Source organism: Siniperca chuatsi, linkage group LG9 (assembly GCF_020085105.1).
Source record: "Siniperca chuatsi isolate FFG_IHB_CAS linkage group LG9, ASM2008510v1, whole genome shotgun sequence".
NCBI classification, from domain to species: domain Eukaryota; kingdom Metazoa; phylum Chordata; class Actinopteri; order Centrarchiformes; family Sinipercidae; genus Siniperca; species Siniperca chuatsi.
This window is the reverse complement of record NC_058050.1, coordinates 24,310,861-24,333,967: the sequence shown is the minus strand read 5'-3', so window position 1 is coordinate 24,333,967 and position 23,107 is coordinate 24,310,861. Positions and strand designations below refer to the sequence as shown.

At 41.5% G+C, this 23,107-nt stretch overlaps 1 protein-coding gene across 3 annotated transcripts; it reads right to left on the bottom strand.

Annotated features, from left to right (window-relative positions):
* Positions 1-532: 532 nt before the first annotated feature.
* fbxl4 (F-box and leucine-rich repeat protein 4) lies at positions 533-21,203 on the bottom strand. Of its 3 annotated transcripts, none has more exons than XM_044208063.1 (9): positions 20,686-21,203; positions 18,517-19,152; positions 15,494-15,830; positions 13,146-13,390; positions 12,656-12,869; positions 8,934-9,005; positions 6,550-6,674; positions 5,916-6,103; positions 533-4,887 (listed from the first exon to the last, which is right to left on the bottom strand). In XM_044208063.1, exons 2-9 carry the CDS (start codon positions 19,011-19,013, stop codon positions 4,724-4,726), a joined length of 1,842 nt encoding a protein of 613 aa, XP_044063998.1. In that variant the 5' UTR covers positions 19,014-19,152; positions 20,686-21,203; the 3' UTR covers positions 533-4,723. The 3 variants fall into 3 exon arrangements, with proteins under 3 accessions (XP_044063998.1, XP_044063999.1, XP_044064000.1); XM_044208064.1 differs by having other exon boundaries at positions 20,771-21,203; XM_044208065.1 differs by lacking the exon at positions 20,686-21,203 and adding an exon at positions 19,357-20,671.
* Positions 21,204-23,107: the final 1,904 nt, after the last annotated feature.

Genomic DNA, 23,107 nt, shown 5'->3' with positions numbered 1-23,107 from the left:
GAGGCAGTCCAAATTAATACTTCAGCCGAGGCCGCCTCGTTCTCCGTCATTAGGGCACATTACAGGGCCACAATATACATCATTAAACCAGGCATAAACAATTCATTAAAAGGCCGTTAAGAAGACAAGCTAATGTCACTTCTCTCTGTGGTATTAATAGACTATAAAATGGCAGAGGGTTAAGGAAAAAAGGATCATTCCACCACTACTATCCAGTCAGTCATCCTGACTAATGGTTTTGCTAGTTGTTGCAGATTCAGTCGACAACCCTACTATTCCCCCAATCACACTTACATGACTCTACTTATGAAGCCTCAGCATGATACAGTAACGCAATTTTCATTTGTTTTGTCAGTGATGGTGTGCTGTTCACTGAAGCTGAAGAGTAAGGGAAAATGGAATGTTAGCAAGATAATTCAAGCAATGCAGACACTTTGTCGTACTGTCACATTTCTTATAATATTCATGTCCCTACAGGATCAGAGGGCCGTAAGAATTAAAGGGGCCACACACAGAGACACAGAGCCCGCTGTGTCGTCAGCCTCCACTTTATTTAAAATCTGGTGAAAGTGAAGCACCTAGTTTCATCATGACGGAGGTACAATCTTTTCACACGGCAGTGGCTTTCACACTGCAGCACAGGGAGCATCACTGCATGTCCTACCAATGGCACAAAGGTTGATCACGCATCCAGAGTGGGAGAAGAGAGAATGCATTACCATTACAGAAAAGCAGGGCCATCCCAGTCACTCAAGGTAGGGAGCTAAAACAACACAAATATTGAAAGGTGTTGAACCAAACTGCTTCATTGGTAAAACAACGACCATCTGAGAATGGTGTTCATAAATAGTCCATCTTAACAAATAAATGCTGTTGCTGATAGTTGCTGTACACGCTATACATTGTCAGTGTTTTCATTGTAGAAGTAATAATCTCAAAATATACTTGAAATTACTGCCTGGTTTTGGGTGGGCCAGGCAAATGTGATGTATGCACTTCTTGGCTTCGGGTCAACCAGCTAGAATAAGACTGCTTTCAGCTTCAACTACCTGATTTCCACTCACTGAAGTAACATTTGCACCATCTGAATGGGAGGGCTGGTGTGTCATGCTGTTACCACTCGGTTTAAAACACAACTCAGACTGAAAACAAACTGAAAATATGTCAACTTCAACATAAAGGCAATTTTAATGGGACAATCCAGCATTTTGGGTTTTTCCCATCAAACCCATAATTAGATTAGAGGGTTGTTATTTATTTGAATTCTGGGCATTCCAGTACAATGATCGAGTGTGTTTAGCCTAGCTTAGCACAAAGACTGGAAGCAGGGAAACTGCTAGCATCAAGACCGTAGCTAGCCAGTATTTTAGGAATACAGATTCATGAGTTCAAATTCCCCAAATGCCCTACCCCACCAAAAAACTCACGTCATACAGTATTTCTTAATTTAATAGCTATATTTTCTGTAAATGTTATCGTTCTGTGATCTAAAACCTTAATTATGGCAAGAAACACTAAATTCCTCAATATTGATTTAACTTAAAAAATATATATTTTTCAGCCCAATGATATTAACTCTAAATAATATCATAATCAGAATTTAAAATCCCACTATGTGTAATTTGACTAGAACATATAATCATTCTCAGTTTTTAAAATCCCAAAATTCGCAGAAAAAATACTGAACACATGATTCAGTGTCCTCATTGGTAGCTACAGCACTAGCTTGCACTGCACCGTCAAAAGTGAAAACAAATATGCTTCCAACAGCTTAAAAACTCACTTATTTACACAGCGAATCTTTCTAGTTACAATAGCAAGCTAGTCACTAACATAGTGTTGTTCCAAGCAGAGTTCTGTGCACATTCTTCCTGGTAACCCCAGTACAAGAAAGGACTTCTGCGATGTTACATGCAGTCACTGCCGCAGGTGGTGTTTTTTTCAAGTAACTGCCTTTAAAAACTACAATATCTTGCTTTTACATTTTATTCCAACATGTGTTCAACAAACAAGATACAACATGTAAATAACACAGCTTTGGACTTGCTGGGAAATATATTTTTTCTACTGTTGACAGAGCTAGCTAACAATTTCTCCCTGCTTCTTTTCTTTGTGCTAAGCTAGGCTAAAGACATACTTCCACTCTTTGTGCTAAGCTAGGTTAGACACGTACCGAATGCAATGAATTAATTACCATGCCTCTCATTTGACTCTGGGTAAGAAAACAAAACACTGTATTGCCCAAAATGTATAATACTGTTTATATATAAAGGATAATTAGTTAAATAACATTTTTATCACATAGGGAAGTATAAATAAATATTATTTTGCATATTAATTACCAAGGCTGATATACAGTATATGGCATATAAACTGGTCAAATATAGTTGTGGGATTAAAGACCAGGTGACTGCGTATTACTTTGGTTGAATGGCATAAAAGCAAAGCACATCACTACAATCTATACCACATGGACATCACACCACATTCAAACAGGAGTATAAGGCACAAATATTGACCAGTAGCATGTGCTTTAAAGAAAACTTCAAGTTTTTTCAAAAAAGAAATGCTTTTCAAGCACTTCTGCCACATTGGCAGAAAATAATTACAAACACAAGTATATTTTTCACAATCGTACAATTACTGCAACATTCCACACCCAATACACTCTATTTTTTTCTCTGTCTCAGTTACTTCAGTGCTGATGGATTATCTGTCATGTGTGTTTGTTGTTTAAGAGCAACACTGAAGGCAGGTCACCTCAAAGCTGACTCAGTCTGGTGTTACTGTCTGTAAAGATGTCTGCTGTGCTGGTTTCTGGAGCAAAATATGTGTAAAAACAAAAAAAAAATAGATGAAATATTAAAACCCCTGAGTTTCAGGACAAATACTGAGGTCACAGAGTATTTACACTGTGTCATTTTAACATACTACCCTCAACTTAATCCACAGTACTCCTTCCCATCATTTTACATAGGTAAGTACATAAGTAGGTGGCTGTAGTCAAACAGCAGTGACAGAGAGCTCAGTGTGAATGACAACAGGAAAAGCATACAACATCAGGAAAGCATTGTGGAACCGGTGACTTTCAAACTTTTAAATGTTTTTTAAACATTTAGCTTTGGGGACAAAAGTCATTTCCTTAAAATCAAATTGTCAAAACAATTACTAACGAAAAGAATGACCTGTATGACCTCTAATCTAATTACCATTACACTGGTCTGGCTGACTTCAAAACATGACATGAATTTTTGATTTTTGAAGTGTTGAAAAGTCTCTTACATAACAAAAAAAACTACAAAAACACCCTGTTGAATTTAGAGGGCAGATTCAAACAGAAATAGACCGGGATCAGGCACGTTAGATCTGGTGTTTTTCCTCTACAGATCTAATCCAACAAAAGTCTCAGTTTAACGTAGGTTTTAACGAAGGCACCTACCATGCCACGATCTCATTTAAAGCTCTTTTCGAATGAATATATCACTATCATATCCATCTGTAGGGTGAATGTGGTGAAACATTAACAGGAGCACAGTTATCTTGGCTGGAGACTTCTCCATATTATGCTATCGAAACATTTTAAATTATTATGAAAATTAATTGTAAACTTTGGATAGTTTACTAATTGTTTCAGTCATTTTTTCCCCCCTGGTCCCTGGTTTCAGCTTCTCCAATGTGAGGATTTGCTGCTTTTCTTGGTTTTACATAATTTTAAATTGTTTTGGACTGTTGAACTGTGTTACTTCTCTGTTTATTTCAAATGAGTCATTCTGTCTTTCTTCTGCATTTATAGCGCATGTGTAAATTAAAATAAATGTTGTTCTAGTCTGCTTTTTCACAAGTTCTCACATTTTTTTGATGAAAACATGTCAGTGAACCTCAGGTGCAAGGACAGTTGATGGTGTGTTTCTCTTCTACATGAGATCCTAGTGTATGATTCTGCACTCGGTATGCAGCAACACAAATTAGCTTGTGATACTTGCATTAAGGTTTGACTTGACACTGTATGAAATAAGGCTGCATTCACTCCTTTCTTTTCACCTTTAAAGCTCCTAACACCTTCAAACACAGTAGTATCAAGTATATTTTCTTAGAATTAAATCAAACTGGCTTGATGTTGACAGATGCCTTCAGAATGACCCTCATACATTAAAACAGCCCATGATTTCTGCACATTCTGACAAGGCACTGACCAACGCCCTGATCTTTAATTATGTTACCAGCTAACATGAGTATGTGACTATCAAATCTTACTGTAGTTATTCTCACAGTTTCCAATAAGGGTATGTTTCACACTTTTTTTTGTCCCTTTTCGTTGTCTTAACAAGATGTTCAAGGGAGGATTGCTCACAAACGTTGCTTTGTTTTGTGTTTTGCATCCAGTACCAAGGCATATTTCCTCGTCTTGTGTTGCTTGGCAATACACAAGTGGTGATTCATATTCTGGGAAGATGTAGCAGCTTTACTGCAACGACCCTGATTTCAAGTGTCCAAACAAAAAACAACAAAAAAGTCTCACGTTCTATAATCCTGTGACTAGGAGTCTGTAGTCGTTTAATCCACCCAGTACAACTGCTTTATTTACTAACCGCTAACAGAATATCCTGTCTGTGATACAGACAGCATCTGACCTGCCTCTTATTTACTTTGGGGCAGTGTCTGCTGGAAAGCACTTCCCTCCTCTTACTTCCTCTGGACTGTGGAAAATGAGACGGCCCTGGGGTCACTGAGTGAAGCTCTTCTTGATGGCCACATTGGGGAAGAGGCCCGAGAGCTCTTGGACGACCCGCGTGTCTATCTGCGAGCAGAAGGAGACGTCCAGGAGGAGAAGTTTTGGACAAGACTGGAGGAGTTTCTTCAGCGAGGCACCACTCACCAACCGTGTACCTGTCAATTTGACACAAAGTCACAACGTGGATAAGAAGACAACGTAAAAGGTGTGCTGCAAAATTAGAACAGGAGAAATAAAACAATTTATTACACTTGTAGGTCTGAGTAAATCTGAAAAAATAAACTGCATCTGCAAATTTCTGAGTAAATTAAATAAAAAATCCTCTTCAGTCTGTCACTTGCTATGTATGTTTACAATGGATACATATTATAGACAGACATATTATAGTCCAGACCCAAATAACGTGCTTTATGTTTATTACTTGCACTACATGATTTACTCTCCAGTATACAGACCAGCCCAACTCCTGTAGCAGACCTAACACATCAGCATAGCCAGCCTGAATAACACTTGTCATGCTACTGTGCTGCCGAGCCCATCACCTTACGCAACTGGAACTATAGTGTTTGTGCACACCAGTTACTGCTGTGGAGTACTGCTGCAACTTTGCTTAGTGAGCAATATTTTATTCATATTAATATTAAGCAGATTCTTTGGGCTTCTGATTGCAGTTAACTTGGGAGTTTTTCAGAAATTCTCAAATGCAAACTTGGAATTTGGCTTTCCACAGACATGTCCAATGTAAAGTGATGATTCAGTTGTGACCATGCAATGTCACAAATAAATGCAGTCATTCAGAAAATATGTGCGTTTCTCACAGAAAAATTCACAACTCCCATTTTTCATGGCCAAATAATCAGTGAGTGATATGAATGAGTAATGATGATACCAACATCTATATTCACAAGGCTATAACTGAATGTGGGCAAAGTATCACATGCAAAAACTAGGCATCATAATGAAAAAGAAAAACATATACATTGCTGTCTTAAACTTCAACAGAATTATTATTATTCACTGATATGATGATGGCCATGTGTAAAGAACAAGGCAACAGTGTTGACATGAAGCCATTATACGTATGGCAATGTTTACATTTTTGTGTGGCGCTGATTTTGTCCTCAGAGGCGAGCTGCTCTGGGTCTGCTGCAGTTTACAATGACATCTGACCACTGAAGCTTACCCAGTATGTCGAGGTGCTGCAGTGAGGGGCAGCCGGTGGCCAGCTCCTCGACGTCTGAGTCGCAGACGGTGCGGTTGGCGGTGAGGAAGAGTTTGCGCAAGCGGGGCAGGTTGCGGGCGAGGTGCTGGAAACATCCGGTACTGCTCTGCAGTGTGGGACACCAGCCCAGGTCCAACTCCTCAAGCATCCTGAGCAACCACAGACCATGGATGAGCACCGGGGTGACTCCGTCCACAAACTCAGACATTCACTGAAAACAGGTAAGCTCTGCTTTGGCTCTGTGGTCTACAGCTATAAGACTGAGCTGTTTATCTTCATAGTGTGCTAATTACATTAAAGGCTTCAACCTAAATAAATGGGGCTTAATGATTATACTTTATGTGCTGCCTTTTAAATCACTACCATATTAGAGTGATCAGTTTTTAACAACCACAAGGTAATCACTGAGAGTATCGGTAGCCTTTACTGGTCTCACACTATGTTTACATTGTGTAGTGAGACATCTCATCTCCTAGACAAAGCAAAAAAGTGAGACGCTGATGGAAAAATGACTTCAATCCTGGTTATTCTCCTCAGTGAGGACAAGCAGAAGACAAACATGTCTTACAGCACTCAGCCCACTGGTATTGCCTACCTGCAGCCAGAAACAAGCTCGGCCAGGCCTCGATCAGTCAGGTTTCTGCAGCGCCACAGGTCCAGTGAGCAGAGTGAGCGACAGCGAGCAGCCAGCATGCTGGCCACAACATCATAGTCCTCAATCTGCAGGAGAGATGGGCAGCAGTTAAAATCTAGGAGGATATGACTTGTAAATGGTTACTATGCCTGTGTGACTGTCATAAGTAACATTATCAAGAGGCAGAGACTGTGTGATCATTGCATTAGCTATTGTAGATACCATAAAATCCTAATCCTCTGTGGCATGTCATACAGTCACAGAATTCAATAATTTGCCTTTAGGATGTCATACAGGACTTAGAAAATGATGTTGTGAGAAGGAATGAAGGAGTGAGTCGGTAGCCATTTCCCTCCACCTGTCTTGTGTATTTTGAGCAAACTTTTGAAATGCAGTGATAATAAAAAGCTGATTAGCTGTATAGGCTGGTTTGAGGGACATAACCTGACTTTCTCAAGAGAGAACAAAGCACTAACAGAAAAAAAAAGAAAAAGAAATTGTCTTTCAAGAACTGATTTGTGTTTGCGAAGCTGTTATTGTTCTTTGGTGTGAGGTAATGTTGGCCATATTTCATCCTTTCATCCAAAGATGAAAGCAAAGAAATGCAATTTAACAGCCACACAGCCAGTGCAGGCACCTTACGCATAGAAATGACAGCATGCAGAACATTTCTCTGAGTTAGCAGTGGACGGTTATTGAAACTTTTGGCTGAAAGAGTTGCTGCCATTACGTATTTCCATTGCCAAGTGTTGCATAGCTTCATTACCAATTATGACACTTACGCCTTAAGAAAGAGCACAAGAGGAAACTGTACAGAAATTTTGAATTTCTTTTCACCTTTTCTCATTTGTTACATCATAATTTGCCTCAAATATCCATCAACTGGATGGAAACTCAGCTAGTGACAAGGGGGGTGGGTGAGTTACTGAGTCATTCAGTCAGTCAGAGGCTGGGTGAGTTTGCAAATTAGACAGTGAGTAAATTAGGGGAAAATGTTGCCATTGAATCTGCCCCGTCATTATCACCATGATACATTAAACATTTACTAACATGTCTCATTCATTAATCTAATTAATGTATGATATTAAAAAATGCTGTACTTTAATGTCAACATAATTGTCTGCCACATACTGCATACCATGCACTATGGTGGACATATTCACTGAACATCATTAAAAGAGTAGTTTGACATTTTTGGGAAATTCACAGATTCACTTTGTGGCGGAGAGTTAGATGAGAAGATCAATATCACTCTCGTGACATAAGGCTACAGCCAGCAGCCGATTAGCTTGGCTTAGCTTAAAGAGTGGAAACGGAAACAAAAGCGACAATTTGCTGTTTGCAAAAATTTTTTGTACAGATTAATAAAAAATGACATACTGTATTAATTATTTAGATTTAGAGATGCTGGTAGGCAGATTTTGTTAGCTTTGGACACAGCCAGGCCATGATGTTAACCAATAGGAGCACAGAGCGCTCGCCAACTGTAAACATGGTGAAGCGAAAGAGGAATGACGTTGTTGGTGCTGCAAGGTGGAACTGTGAAACAGAGGAAAGGTCACAGTCGTTTTTCGGATGCTTTGGACATCCTTGTTTGTTTACATTCTTGTTCCCAGAAGTTGGTCCCTAGCACTTCCTTCACAACTACATCACGCAGGTAGTGAAAATCGACAAGCTATGATTGGTCGGCGACCAACGTGTAGTCTGTCATGTCTCTCGGCCAAGTCACGGCAAGAATTTATGAGTCTATAATCGGCTAATCTGCCACAGAGACCATTTTAACAGACGAAAATATTGTGTAATCTGAACCCGACATTACTCTACACTAGAAAACGAATAAGCATATTTCCAAAAATGCCAAACTATTTCTTTAAGCATATGTAAAAACTTAGTGCTGCAAATTTGCTTATTAAGAAACTAAATAGGCTGATAGGCTCTATCAGCGTCATTATTTCTGTAAAGTGAGAAATCCAATGTGTCAGGCTCAGGGATATTTGTGTTCTCTGTTCTGTGTCTGCACTGTTTTTGTATTACAGTATGTGTGTGTAGTTCACTAGTGTTAACTGTGTTCTGAAGTGTGGCTGAAGACATATCTCGAGCCAAGGATGGACAATAAAGTATTCACTTAAATTGTGTCCAGCGCCATTATCACTGGCCTTGTCTATGTTACACCCAACCAGTTAATTGTTAGCAGCTCAATTACTGTTATACTACAGATGATCTGCCATCTTTTGGACAAGCTGCTATTCAACAAGGCCACATGGAAGGCTGTGTAGTTAACAGACTGTCCTTTATTTGGACTTCTTCCTGTATATGTGTGTGTGTGTGTGTGTGTGCATTCTCACCCTCACACAGCTCCCCAGGTTGAGGTGTCTCAGCTCTATGCAGAAAGTCAGGATGCTCAGAATAGCTGTTTGCTGCAGAGACAACAAGGAAAAAGTAAAGGAGGATGCAGAGTTGTCATATCTATATTATATATTTAAAAATCTTTATGCATTCCAGTTTGGTACGCTGGTAATATCGAACCTACAGCTTGCGATCAGGACATCGCAAAAAAAAAAAAAAATCAGGAAACAATGGGGGACAAAACACAGAAAAGACAGAAAAAGGAAACTGCTGTATTGGAGCCACATGTTCAACAACAAACTAAACCCCAGACATTTTAACTGAGTGTAAATCTAAAAGGATACATTAAAATAACAATACATGTTTAAATAACAGTAACATGTCCAGTCATGTCATCCAAAGTTCCTCCTAAGTGATTTACTGTCTGCTGCCTGGCGCACTCAGGTAACACTTATTGTATGTAAAGGAATTTAATATGGCACAACAGAGTTTTTACGTCTCCTCACAGAGTCAAGCACAGTGAGGACAGAAACCTCTCCTGTGGCACTGCAGCTTGGATAGAGATATGGAAATTCAACACTGCAACTGCCAACACATGTACCTCAGTGGCAGGAGAAAGTGTGAGACATGAAAGTGAAAGCCTTTTGTGTGTGTGTGTGTGTGTGCTTGGTGTGTGTGCTCGAGTCTGTTGTTGGCATCTTTATAAACGCCTCTCTCCAGTGAGCTAGCCATTTAATTAGAGCAGTGACAGGGTAATGACAGCTGAGATGTCAGGGCCTCAAACAGACACACAGCTCGCTCTGTCTGCCTGGGTATAAACAACCTGCAGCATGCTGCCTGGCTCCACCGCAGAAACTCTACACTGCCTCCTGCCCACAACGCCGCTCTGAAACATGACAAACACTGGAGAAACACTGAGGAGCAACACCAAAACACAAGACAGTGGTTTAACACATTAGACAGGCCTAAACCTGAGCACATGCAGTACGTGTCTTTAAGGCCCCCTGGGCTCAGAGTTGACTCAGTTCATCTTAAAAGACAACAACATAGAATGAGCTACGCCCAGCCCAAAACATGTACCATCAAATAAGCAGCTTGTGGAGATCATTAGTCCTACATTATGGCAGGGCTTCTGTCCAATTGAAGTTAAATCTTTACTATACATTTATTTTCTTATTAATGAAGCTATTCAGCATTTACACAACAAACTGCAGCCAGTGTCTAAAGCTATTATTCCCAACGTGGGTGTTGGGACCACCCAAGGGGTCACAAAATAAATCTGAAGGGTTCTGAGATGATTCACATGATAGGAAAGAAGAACAAAAAACATTTCTGCTGCTTAAAATTATGTTTATTCAGATAAAAGGTTTGTTTTTCTTGCAAAATGCTGGAGAGTTTAACCTCTAGGACACTAAAAACTATCAAAATGAAACAATCACTCTTTGGTTGAGCTGCTCACAGCTCATAGACCTACTGTAAGCAACCTGTGACAAGGGGTTGTGAGTAGGCATGCCTTGGCTGTAAAGGGCCACAAGCTAAAAAGGTTGGAAACCATTAGGCTAAGCCTGGTGGTCTGGCGAGACTAGGCTTACTACTGGAAATCATGCAAGCTACCTGGCAGAAACAGCAAGAGTGCATATTGTTTTGTTCCAGTAGCCTAACTGTGCTGTGAACTGATAAATCCATGGCGCTGTCCGTCGTGCTGAAGTAGCAGACAGATTTGTAATTGACCTTTTCCCTCTGTGAATTATACCTCTCATTATTCCATTATATCCAACAATTCAGTGGCTAATGGAAATCAACAGCAAGTTTAACTTCTTCAAAACTTACAGACCCCTACTATAAATTCCTTGCGTGTTATGTCGTCTAGATTACGCAATACTGGTAAATGACTGAAGAAACTGAGAAATGTAGCCTTGCATATCTAAAAAGGTAACTAAGCAACCTGTATATTCCAATATTACAAACAGTCAGGGCAACTATTTGGGATACATACAGTACAGACCAAAAGTTTGGACACACCTTCTCATTCAAAGAGTTTTCTTTATTTTCATGACTATGAAAATTGTAGATTCACACTGAAGGCATCAAAACTATGAATTAACACATGTGGAATTATATACACAACAAAAAAGTGTGAAACAACTGAAAATATGTCATATTCTAGGTTCTTCAAAGTAGCCACCTTTTGCTTTGATTACTGCTTTGCACACTCTTGGCATTCTCTTGATGAGCTTCAAGAGGTAGTCACCTGAAATGGTCTTCACTTCACAGGTGTGCCCTGCCAGGTTTAACAAGTGTGATTTCTTGCCTTATAAATGGGGTTGGGACCATCAGTTGTGTTGTGCAGAAGTCAGGTGGATACACAGCTGATAGTCCTACTGAATAGACTGTTAGAATTTGTATTATGGCAAGAAAAAAGTAAAGTAAGTAGTAAAGTAAAGAAAAACGAGTGGCCATCATTACTTTAAGAAATGAAGGTCAGTCAGTCCGAAAAATTGGGAAAACTTTGAAAGTGTCCCCAAGTGCAGTCACAAAAACCATCAAGCGCTACAAAGAAACTGGCTCACATGCGGACCGCCCCAGGAAAGGAAGACCAAGAGTCACCTCTGCGGCGGAGGATAAGTTCATCCGAGTCACCAGCCTCAGAAATCGCAGGTTCTCAGATTAGAGACCAGGTCAATGCCACACAGAGTTCTAGCAGCAGACACATCTCTAGAACAACTGTTAAGAGGAGATTGTGTGAATCAGGCCTTCATGGTAGAATATCTGCTAGGAAACCACTGCTAAGGACAGGCAACAAGCAGAAGAGACTTGTTTGGGCTAAAGAACACAAGGAATGGACATTAGACCAGTGGAAATCTGTGCTTTGGTCTGATGAGTCCAAATTTGAGATCTTTGTGCGACGCAGAAAAGGTGAACGGATGGACTCTACATGCCTGGTTCCCACCGTGAAGCATGGAAAAGTTGGTGTGATGGTGTGGGGGTGCTTTGCTGGTGACACTGTTGGGGATTTATTCAAAATTGAAGACATACTACTGCCAGTATGGCTACCACAGCATCTTGCAGCGGCATGCTATTTCATCCGGTTTGCGTTTAGTTGGACCATCATTTATTTTTCAACAGGACAATGACCCCAAACACACCTCCAGGCTGTGTAAGGGCTATTTGACCAAGTAGGAGAGTGATGGGGTGCTGCGCCAGATGACCTGGCCTCCACAGTCACCGGACTTGAACCCAATCAAGATGGTTTGGGGTGAGCTGGTCCGCAGAGTGAAGGCAAAAGGGCCAACAAGTGCTAAGCATCTCTGGGAACTCCTTCAAGACTGTTGGAAGACCATTTCAGGTGACTACCTCTTGAAGCTCATCAAGAGAATGCCAAGAGTGTGCAAAGCAGTAATCAAAGCAAAAGGTGGCTACTTTGAAGAACCTAGAATATGACATATTTTCAGTTGTTTCACACTTTTTTGTTGTGTATATAATTCCACATGTGTTAATTCATAGTTTTGATGCCTTCAGTGTGAATCTACAATTTTCATAGTCATGAAAATAAAGAAAACTCTTTGAATGAGAAGGTGTGTCCAAACTTTTGGTCTGGTCTGTACATATCATTAACCAAGCAACAGTCTACTTGCTGTATTTGGATAGGACAGATGTAAGTGCGCAGGTGAAAATATCATTTTAATGGTGGTTTCCCAGATACACTGTTGACCATGCCTACCTCTATCTTGGTCCGGTAGAGCACCAGCCTGCGGAGGCGTGTTAGTTTGGAGATGTGTGCGAAGGCCTGCGGGTGGAGGCGGTCACAGGAGGACAGGTTGAGCTCCTGCAGCCCAGAACAAGTCTGAGAGATGACCTCCAGACAAGCCTCATTCAGGAAGTGGCAGCATGACAGCTCCAGGCAGACCAGGCTGAGACCACAGGCCTTCATGAAGCTGAGGGGAAGAATAGATGGAGAGGGAAAGACATGAGTGGAAGTAGAGAGGAATAAATTAGCAATCTTCTAGTCCACCTGTCTCTATTTTAGACCAAAAGGCTAACGTCCTTTTACATGATCTCTTATTTTCTTTTTGTCGCGAATTACAGAAAAAGTTTCAATCCATTTTCTTTGTCTCAGTATGTCCCTGCCTCAAAACAAATGCTTGTGCTTGTGAGTATTTGCAAGGTCATCTCCCCGTTTTCTAGCACTTGTTGCCCGCTGACTGTCTGACCTGCTGAAGCCAGTCAGGGTGAGAGCTCCGCGGTTGCCGGTCCAGGACAGGTTGAGCCTCTGGAGGAGGGTGCAGCGGCTCTGCAGGTGTCCCAGGGAGGCGTCACTCAGCCGGCCCCAGTAGGGCTGCAGACTCAGCTGGGTGTACTGCAGCGGGTCGCAGCAGTGCTGGTGCAGCAGCTTACAGCTCTGGGCCAGACGGCTGAGGTCTGGCAGGGTCAGGTGGCTCAGTATCAGCTGGATGAGCTATGGATGGAAGATGGGGAGAGGGGTTAGCAGAGGAGAGGAAAAAAGGAAGGGGTAAGATAAGGGGGGAGGGGGAAAAGGGAACAAAAAGAAAGTGGAGAGACAAACGAGACAGATCTGGTAGGAGAACATAGCAGAAGGCAAAGCATAAAACAGAACATGAAAGAGTGGTAGAAGCTAGTAGAGAACAGAGAATAACAGAGTAGAGAATGCTAATTGCGTCCCCTCTGTCAGGCAGATCTAAATAGTGGTTATCTGGGACACAAAGCACTGATAGCAGGATCAGTGGTGAGGTGAGCTGGCTTGTTTTGCACTGGGTTGGAGTGCGTCTCAAAGAGAAAGAATGACTGTGCTCGTGTGAGTGTGTGTTGCAGTGAATTAACAATACACGGTGTTCAAGCGGCTATCAGCTGACAGATAATAGCTATATTGTGTTTCTGAGACAAACACACGGTGGTTGTGAAGACTGCTGTTAATGGCAGCGGTTTGGAGAGGAGATAAGAGAAGGAATATCAAGAGTACTGCCGGTGTTTTGAAGCTCGCCTCAGACAACATGATACGTCTGTATGGCATGAAAATGACTCTGTGTCCGTGAGTGCATACGAGATCACGTGTCAGAATGGGTCCAAGCCACAATGTTCATGTGTTTGTGTGGAATACTGGTAAACACAGTGTACATATACACTCAGGGGCACATATAATAATTTTAGGGCTAGATGCTGCTAATGACCTTAGAGTTTATTGTAAGTTATGATCATAAGCAGTCAGTTTATACAAACAATTCTGAGAATATAAATAATATTGTAACAGATGATTGTGAAGATTTATTTTCAGGGGGTAAGGAGACAAGTGAGATAAAACTGATTTTTCTACTTCTAGTTCTCTATGTCAGGCAAAAGAAATACTACAGTGCTCCAGTGCTGAAACAATGAATCAATTAGTTGACTGATACAAAAATAAGTGACAACAATTTCTACAATCAATTAATCATCAGTAAGGATTAAAAGTCATTTATCAAGCAAAAATACCAAACAGTCTCTGGATTTGCTGCTATATATATCATTGTAAAGTAGATATGTTTGGATTTTAGACTGCTGGTCAGACAAAAAACAAGCAATTTAGAGACACCGCTTTGGGCTCTCTTGTTATGGGCATTTTTCACTACTTAATGACATTACACAGACTAAAAGACGGCAAAAATAATCAACAGATTCATCAACAGTGCACCTACAGTGCACCAAAATAATAGCATGTTAACACGCAAACTGAAAATGTACAATTCTCTGTGAAGTGTATTAAAATACATGCAGACATTCAGATTTAAGCACCAGCAACAGGAAACCCTGACTGGAAGGTTTTGTAGTTTACAGGTACACAGGTACATCTGTTAATTTGTAATGTTCCTACAAATCACATAACGCAAATTCAAGTTGCTTCTTTTCATGCTTAAATCCTAAAAGCACCAGACACCTGCTTTGAGATTTACTGGCACTGGCTTGAAGGTATCCTGTGGAGTTTTTGACCTCTAGTAGTGCTTTGGAGAAGTGCTTTTATGAGTGGGTCCCCGTTTTGTTTGTGCATTTACGCATGCACACATGCACGCAGGTTATGCGACACACAGTCTTGCCAATGGTTTCACACTATTCCACTGATCCACAGGTGGTGGTAATACGTCAAGAATCGCTGCAATGCACCATCTAAGGTAACGAAGAAGAAGGCTGTAAGCTAGTATACATGGATGTAAACAATGCAGGATTTAAAACACTTTAAAATCAGCATTGCAAATGATTTATGAGAAAGGAAATGCATTCAACATGTTTTTTAGAGCTCAAGGATACACACAGCCACATGCCTTTAATGGCATCCACTAGAGCTAATGTGGGTGCCTTTATAGGATGGTGGGATCTCCATACTTGTCAAAATACAGCAAAATGATCACTGGAGGGACACCTTAACCTAATATTTAAAAAATTAGCATTGGTCAAAAATATTACCATCCCTACCAATATCCCTACCAGGACTTACAGAATCACTTCTGAATAGCAAAAATTTCATTTTGTTGTCCTGGTGTGTATCTACTCTTTCACCCGGGCCTGTAATCACCTCATAGGGCAGTTTGTCAAAGTAGCCATTGCCTGTCCTCTGGTGCTTGCCGTCTGCTCCTTGTCTGAATGGACCTCCCACATCAGACAGCTCCTCCTCGCTGTCACTCAGGTCACTAATGTCGATGACAGGCATCTTATAGAGGGCCAGCATGGGCCTCTCTTTTACCCCACGCAGGATAACAGCGTCCAGCTCGGTGTAGTAGTCCAGCAGAGAGCTGTTGACCTCCAGACGCAGCAGGTTGGTGGGGAAGTTGATATGCTTGATGTTAGGGGAAAACTGGCGTGCCTGGGGTGTCAGCACCTTGGTGGGCTCCCCTGACCACAGCACCTCCCACCTAGACAAAAGAAAGTGTGCACTTTTGATCACAATTTTTCCCCCCTGAAAATAGGCCCATAACACTGTTGATTTGTGGGTCCAGTCTACCTGTAGTATTGTGCACACCATCCATTGGATCTGTACATTTCTATAACTCAACAGTGGCACTACAATGCTTTATATGGCTCATAACACCTGACCACATTTATAATCCATCCGGATTGCATACCCTGACACACACTTCACATCTTTAGCTGCCGGCTCAGTGTTTCTAAGCCTGGCGTTGGAACAACACCATGCCTCATCCACAACTACACAGATTGCTGGTTTGACAAAAAACAGTAATGCATCCTCACACAGCTGAATGAAGGGCAATTGATGAGCAGTGATGAATTATTGTAGCTCCCTCCTGCTGTCCACACTGCTGACTTACAGAGGATATGAGTTATACTATGACTACAGTATGATTATGAAGAAGGATTCCAAGAGACTGCCAGATTTTTTTTATTTTTTGCAACTGGTAAAAGGTCCCAGTATGTTCACTTTGACACTGGTCACAGCAGTGCCCACAAACTTCTGGCTAAAAATACAATATATTAGTCACTGATTAAACCTATTATCCTCTTTTTAGCCTCCATCAGTGGTTGCAAAACTTCTGTACAGCAACAGGTTATGGTTTTATCAGCCATTTCAATCTGTTTTGGACTGAGCATGATTTATATAAAACTGATGGCTTACACCCAAACTGGAAAGGGACCAGGAAGCTGATGTCAAATTTTATCAACTATATAGCTTTTAACTCCTTCTGACCCACATCTCAGCAAGACCCTAACAACCTCATCTTGATTCAAAACACACCCACTCTTGATTGAGAGGGTCCTGCTGGCTCATGGCCTACTATTATAGTCCAGTCCCTGTCATAATCAGTGATAACCAGGATGTTAAATATAAGAGCTACAATTTTTGAAATCAGAATAGCATCATCTACATTAAGCCCTCTTTTTTCCCATCCCCTGCCACTTTGCAAAATGTTACTTTAAAGGTTCTGTAAATAAGATTCTGAACATTAATCTAGCAGCAAACAACTATTTGCTATGTAAAGACATAGTGGAGTAATGGCGTCCCTAGCTGAGAATGACATCACACCCCCTCTGCCTGTGTTGTTATCGCAGCCTCTCTGTGCTTTGTTTATACAGCCGCACCGGCCGCGCATGCATGTTAGTGCATGTGAGTGCCTCGTGTGAAGCTGTTCATCTGTGAGGAGAACTGTTTTTTTTCTCATCTTGACCTAGTCTTGACACGTGGTCTCTCTCAGAAGAAGCTATCTCACCACATCTACCTGTCCTTTCAGATCACTGCTTCTTTACTTTTAAGGTTACACTGTCTAGGCATTGTATTAACCATTCTGAAACCTATACTACCCGTCGTATTGACTGACGTATCATTCATAAACTTGCTGAGCAACAAGTTCACTGACAATGTAAATCTCACATTGCTGAATGTGTTTAATTCGGTTGCCCCCTGTCTACTAGGAAAGCTGGACTAAAACTGTCCCCCTGGTACAATCAAGACACTCGGTCTCTCAAACATAAATGCAGAAAACTTGAGCACGAATGGAGAACAACCAAGCAAGAAACTTTTCGGCTTGCGTGGTCTGATAGCTTGCTTGAATGCTGCTACAACTGCTGATTTCTCTGATCTGATCAGGTTGGTTCCACAAAAGTACCTTCTGTAGACATTCCTGGTACTTTTTCCACAGCACATCACAGGGTCAACAGCAGCCAAACTCATATCAGTCCATTTATCAATCAAATACCACTCATCTCGCACTGAATGATGTTCACCTTCCAGGTATTACTAGCTTTTCATCTGCTGTGGCTTTCCTATGTTTGATTAAAAAAGAAATGAAATAAAGCTTTTTACCAACTCCAGTGAACCAGTGAAGCTGTTATGTATCACTAGAACATTAGATAAAGATGATAACAAAACAGCGCTCTTTCACCTTATATTGAATGATGTTTGCTCACTCTGCCATGTATTTTACTACCTTTCATTTTCTGTTTGCCAGGAGTGGTCAGTTTTTTCTACATAATTTTACTTGCACCAATACAAAAGGTTTCCAACACCCTGTTTCACTTAGAGTCCCTTCTAAGAATGCCAGTTGAGGAGTTAGTGGTCCATTTGTATCCACAATCCACCAATAACTCGTCAAATACTACCCTGCTTGCAGTTTTCTATTTAGACTATTATCAGTAAAACTTCAGGCTTTCATTTGCACCTTTTGGTTTCCCTTTTAGATAGCAGGAACTTGAGTGCAGCTCTGCTAGGACACTGTGGGAGTTGAAACTATTTCCTAAAGTTGTCATAAACATTATTTATACAGGACTTTTTATTTATTTATAGACAATATAATGATGTGTTTTACAAACAAGGAAAATAATATAGGAAAGCCAATTTGATAAAGAATACAAATGCCAGACATCAATTTGTAAAATCATAATAATGCAAGTAATAAACACCAAGTAATTCAAATATTGCCTGTAATGTCTCCAGGGTTCATTCCAAAAACAAGAAGACTGGCTTCTACTTCAACATTGTGCGTACGTGCTGGTGTTGCATGGTTTTCTTAGTAGTGTTAATTAGCTAAACATTCTAGTAGAAAATGAGACTGAGTGACGATGAGGAAGACAGATGGTTGTCTTTACCTGACATCAGTTGGTGGGTTCTGGGAGAAGGGGTTGTGAGAGCAGGCCAGAATCTGGACGATGGCTCCAGGGTAATAAGTCTCAAGCACATCCACGGCTGTGGGGTAGACAGGCTCCTCGAAGCCAAGCTCAATATAATCCTGGCTGTAGAAGCCTTTAGGGGTGCGGCGGAAAGGTTGTGGTGCACTGGCACATTGTTCCCACCACGTCCCATATGCTCTGAATACAGCCGTCTGGGTGAAGTCCCCTGAGCTGGGGTAGACGTTGGGTACCCCAGCCAGGTTCCACATGGTGTAGGACATGCTATTCTCACTGCCATAGTGGGAGCTGAAGTCCAGAACCTCCTTGGCATACTGCTCCACCTCCGCACTGACCGGCAACACTGCCCGCTGGCCAGACTCCACAGCCCGCCGACTGGTCAGAGCCTCGCCTCGAGTCCCACTCCTGGAGCGTCGCCGCAGACAGATATAGTAAAACATGCTCAAGAGGGTTAACATAGGGAACGCTGGGGCTGATGGGGGCAGTGGGGAGAAACAGAGGTTAGAGGGAGGAAGAGCCTCCACCTACTAGAAGCACACTGGCTCAGGGGCTGGGGGTGTACAAAGAGCAGGCTAGAGGCCTGGCTGCATGCATGACCTGTAGGTTAGGCAGAGACAAACACAAACACAAGTGAGAACAGCAAGACATGATATAAACTAGAAAATTCTGAATGCTCAAACCTATCTCATCTATTTCACATAAAAGGTTAAAGGGGAGGAATGTGTGTCGACTAGATTTTTAGCGCCGAGTAACTAGAAACACATCCACATCTAAAAATATTGTAAATCAACAAATCCTTACCTACGCTGAGCTCCTACAGGAAAATTTTCAGAGTTAAGCTCATGGCATGGAGAGTTAAGGTAAAGCTTATTAATGGGAGGTGTAGCTTTTTGACAGGAACGTGACTTCCTGCCATAGGTAAACTGCTGTCTTACTTAGCAAACACCTAGCATTAATGTAATAAATGGTTGCCAAATGATAAAAAGGTAGCCTAGTACCACTGTTTGTGCATGATGGAAAAATACCCACTTCTATTAATGACTAGTCCTCATGATATTAACTTGTAGGCGGCAATTTATGCTTAGCAGAACATGAGATCATGTTTATTATCAGGTTTAACTAGGAAAAGTAAAAATGCACGCTAACAACCCAAATCATCAAAAAGCTCTAGCCTGGGTACTTCTTCAAGTCCTCAAAGGCTGATATCCCGCAGGTTTTGTTGCAACCTGACAATTACTCCATACCTGGTGTCTGTAACACTCAAATCAAGAGTGGCTTATTAACTGTCAGGACAGTCAGGACTGGCAGGAACAAAAACCTGCAGGATGCCAGGAACCTCAAGGTCTGGGGTCTGACACCTCTGCTATACAGGGTTTTAGCATCACTTCATTTAAATGTGTTAAGTTAAAGTTTACCAGTTATTCCCACTTCAAATTAAGCAGCTACACAGCTGTAGACTGCAGCAAGCGATGCACGTTTGAAAGACCTTACAGGGACAACCTGTGATCCAAATGTAAACAAAGGAACAGTTCCATCTGCAATAACGTTATTCAAAACAGGACTGTAATCACTGCTTTCAGTCCCAAATTGACTGACAATGCAGGTAAAACTTTAGCATGAATGTAGCACATAACGTTAGCCATTCGTGCTAGCCGGTAATAAGATGGCTTTATCCATGCTACTGAGAAATGGCTATGCTGTTAAACATTAAGTCTGTCTTGTGAAATGTCATCTCTGGTTGCCTTCCGTGTGCCGAGGGAACTTAATTGTGCTGATTTAGCTATATTGTCCTAAAACCTTGGCTAACTTTATAGGCATTTACAATCTTACATTACATTAACATGAATGTAACGTTATCATAACTGTCACGGATAAGCTGTTGCTTTGACGTTAGTTCAGTAAAAACACTAAAAATGACCATTAGCTGGTGAAGCAGCATTAGCCAGAAAGCTGCCTCCCCTAGCATATGCTGATTGTGTTACTGTTAAATAGATGGTGTTAGCCAACGTTAGCCGACTAGCCTAACAGTACAGACTGAGGGGCTGAGCTGTCAAAACATAACTGTTAGCTTCGGTAGCTTATCCAAATCGAAAAATCAAAGAGGACGGGACATAACTTAAATGTACGTACATCGATATATCCATTTCTGAGGAGCAACCCTGTTCTTCCCTTTAACAGGATATATCAACCACCATGCCACATTCCTGCCGTTTACCTTGTGATGCCTTCCCGAACAGTCGGACACTGCATTTACTCATTGAGCCCACATTATAACCAGCCATATAATCTGGAAAATAATGCTGGAAATGCGGAAGCTTTGTATGGTATCGAGTTTTTAAGACATTATGTTTAGAAAACAAAGTGCATTTCCGCAAAGGGCGTGTCATCAATTGAGGATAAAAGCAATACGTTTTGCAGAACTGCTATTTTATTCTCTTCATTGCACGGCTGTCGCACTATGATTGTCGCCTAATTTTCAAAAGATTACGACATAAGAGAAATTATAACATGTCCATTTTGACAGTTTCGTTCAAAATAAGTATCTGAGTCCGCGGATTTTAAGACGTCTGAAATTAGTCGGAGGTACATAGGAACATTAAAAGCCGCATCAGTTCCGCACAATAAATGATTAACATCCGGTCATATTATTTCCAGCAAAGCATTCTGGGGACAGTAGTTAACCTATTTGATAGCTTGCTAATGAGTTCCTGATTGATGGATGGACGCAATACTATCACTCAAATGAACTCAAATGAATTTTCTTAATATACCCTGGATATAAACACTAGATTCATATATAGCTCAATTTGTGAAAATAATTTGTATTATTGCTATGAATATTCAAAAGTATTTAATGAAAACAAAATAGCATCTTTCTAGAACGTATGTGCCCAAAAGAGTGTTGCAAGTAGGCTACAATGGCAGTATCTCTTTTCTTCTTTTTTTTCCTCACAGCACAGGACGAGAAGATATGTGATACCCCATAGGGCGGTGCAATAAAGCAAATCCAGTATATCCCTAATAACTTTGTCCATAGTTTACCATTCCACAGTTTCAGCAGATATTTAGTCTGATGGTTTATTTTCGATGAACTATTTTCTCAGATAAAATATTGGCAGCTTCCTGATGGTCATTTTATCAGTTCTAAAATCAGATGTGTTGCTGTCATTGTTTTACCCTTGCCAAAATGTCTAAAGACATGTCAGTATTAATAGTTAATATCAATGTGTTTGTGTTTTTGATAATATAGGGTTAGGGTTAAACATTCACTGTAGAATATTTGACTGTTCCATCATTGATTTTTCTTTACCCAAATTAGAAGTGCTCATTTTTCAAAATTAGAAATTTAATACACTCCCAGATGCACTTAAACAAAACAAGCCTACACTGTATTTGCAGTATAATATGTATAATATATGCAACACAGAACTCCTGTATCATGTCTTAATGTTAATACAGTTTTATTAATCCACAGCAATTACAACAATGCTGTTGATTTTTAGGATTCATCCACCCTGACTGGCTGCTCCGTCATGATCAGCTCATCCTGCACTGAAATGATGACTCATAAGCACGAGACAGAGTGGTTGGTGGAGTTGTATCCACAGCAGAGTCTGGTTCAGCAGCGGCAGTCACAAAAGGTGGTGGAGTGGTAATCACAGAAGAGTTTGGTTCTGGGCTGAGCGCTGGCTGTTCCTCTGCTTTCTCCAGGCTATTGTTCAAGCCATTGTGGATGGTGGCGTTAGCAGGAGATTCAGCACTGGTGTTCAGCTCATCCTGCACTGCAGTGACGACAGGAGACTCGTCAGCAGGAGTCAGAGTGGATGGTGGAGTTGTATCCACAGCAGAGTCTGGTTCTGAGTTGGGCACTGCCTGTTCCTCTGCTTCATCCAGGCCAATGTTGGCAGGAGTTTCAGCAGGGAGGGTAAGAGGAGCAGACTGAGGAGAAAGGACAGACGAGTTTGGTTCTGTGCTGAGCGCTGGCTGTTCCTCTGCTTTCTCCAGGCTATTGTTCAAGCCATTGTGGATGGCAGTGGTGGCCAGAGGGGCAGCACTGGAGGTCAGGTCATCCTGCACTGCAGTGATGACAGGAGGTTCATCGCAGAGGGTGAGAGGAAGTGGTGGAGATGACACCACAGCAGAGTCTGGCTCTGGGCCTGGAGCTGGCTGTTCCTCTGTTTCTGTCAGGCTGAGGTTCAAGCCGTTCTGGACAGTAATGATGCCAAGAGGTTCAGCACTGCTGGTCAGAGGAGCTGGTGGAGGAGTAATGACAGCAGAGTCTGGTTCTCTGATTGGTTCCGTGTCCTCCTCCAGACCAGGCTCCTCACTCACATCTTCAGCAGGGCTGGCTCTGGCCTCTGCACCATCCACCACGTCTGCTGGCTGGATGCAATCCTTTCTAGTGTTCATATTTCCAGACACTTTTGTGTGAGGCTGAAACAGCACACAGATCTCTCTGGCTGCAGCATCACTGATGGTGTTCAGCACCTCTGCTGCGAAGCAGTTGAGCCTCTTCACCAGGACGTCTCGAGTGTGACCCTGTCTAACCCTT

Coding starts and splice junctions, on each gene's coding strand:
- fbxl4 (XM_044208063.1), bottom strand. CDS start 19,013: ATGTTAACCCTCTTGAGCATGTTTTACTATATCTGTCTGCGGCGACGC. Junction 13,391..15,493: donor TTGACAAACTGCCCTATGAG/GTGATTACAGGC, acceptor TTCCATCCATAG/CTCATCCAGCTGATACTGAG. Junction 9,006..12,655: donor TCTACCGGACCAAGATAGAG/GTAGGCATGGTC, acceptor TTGTCTCTGCAG/CAAACAGCTATTCTGAGCAT.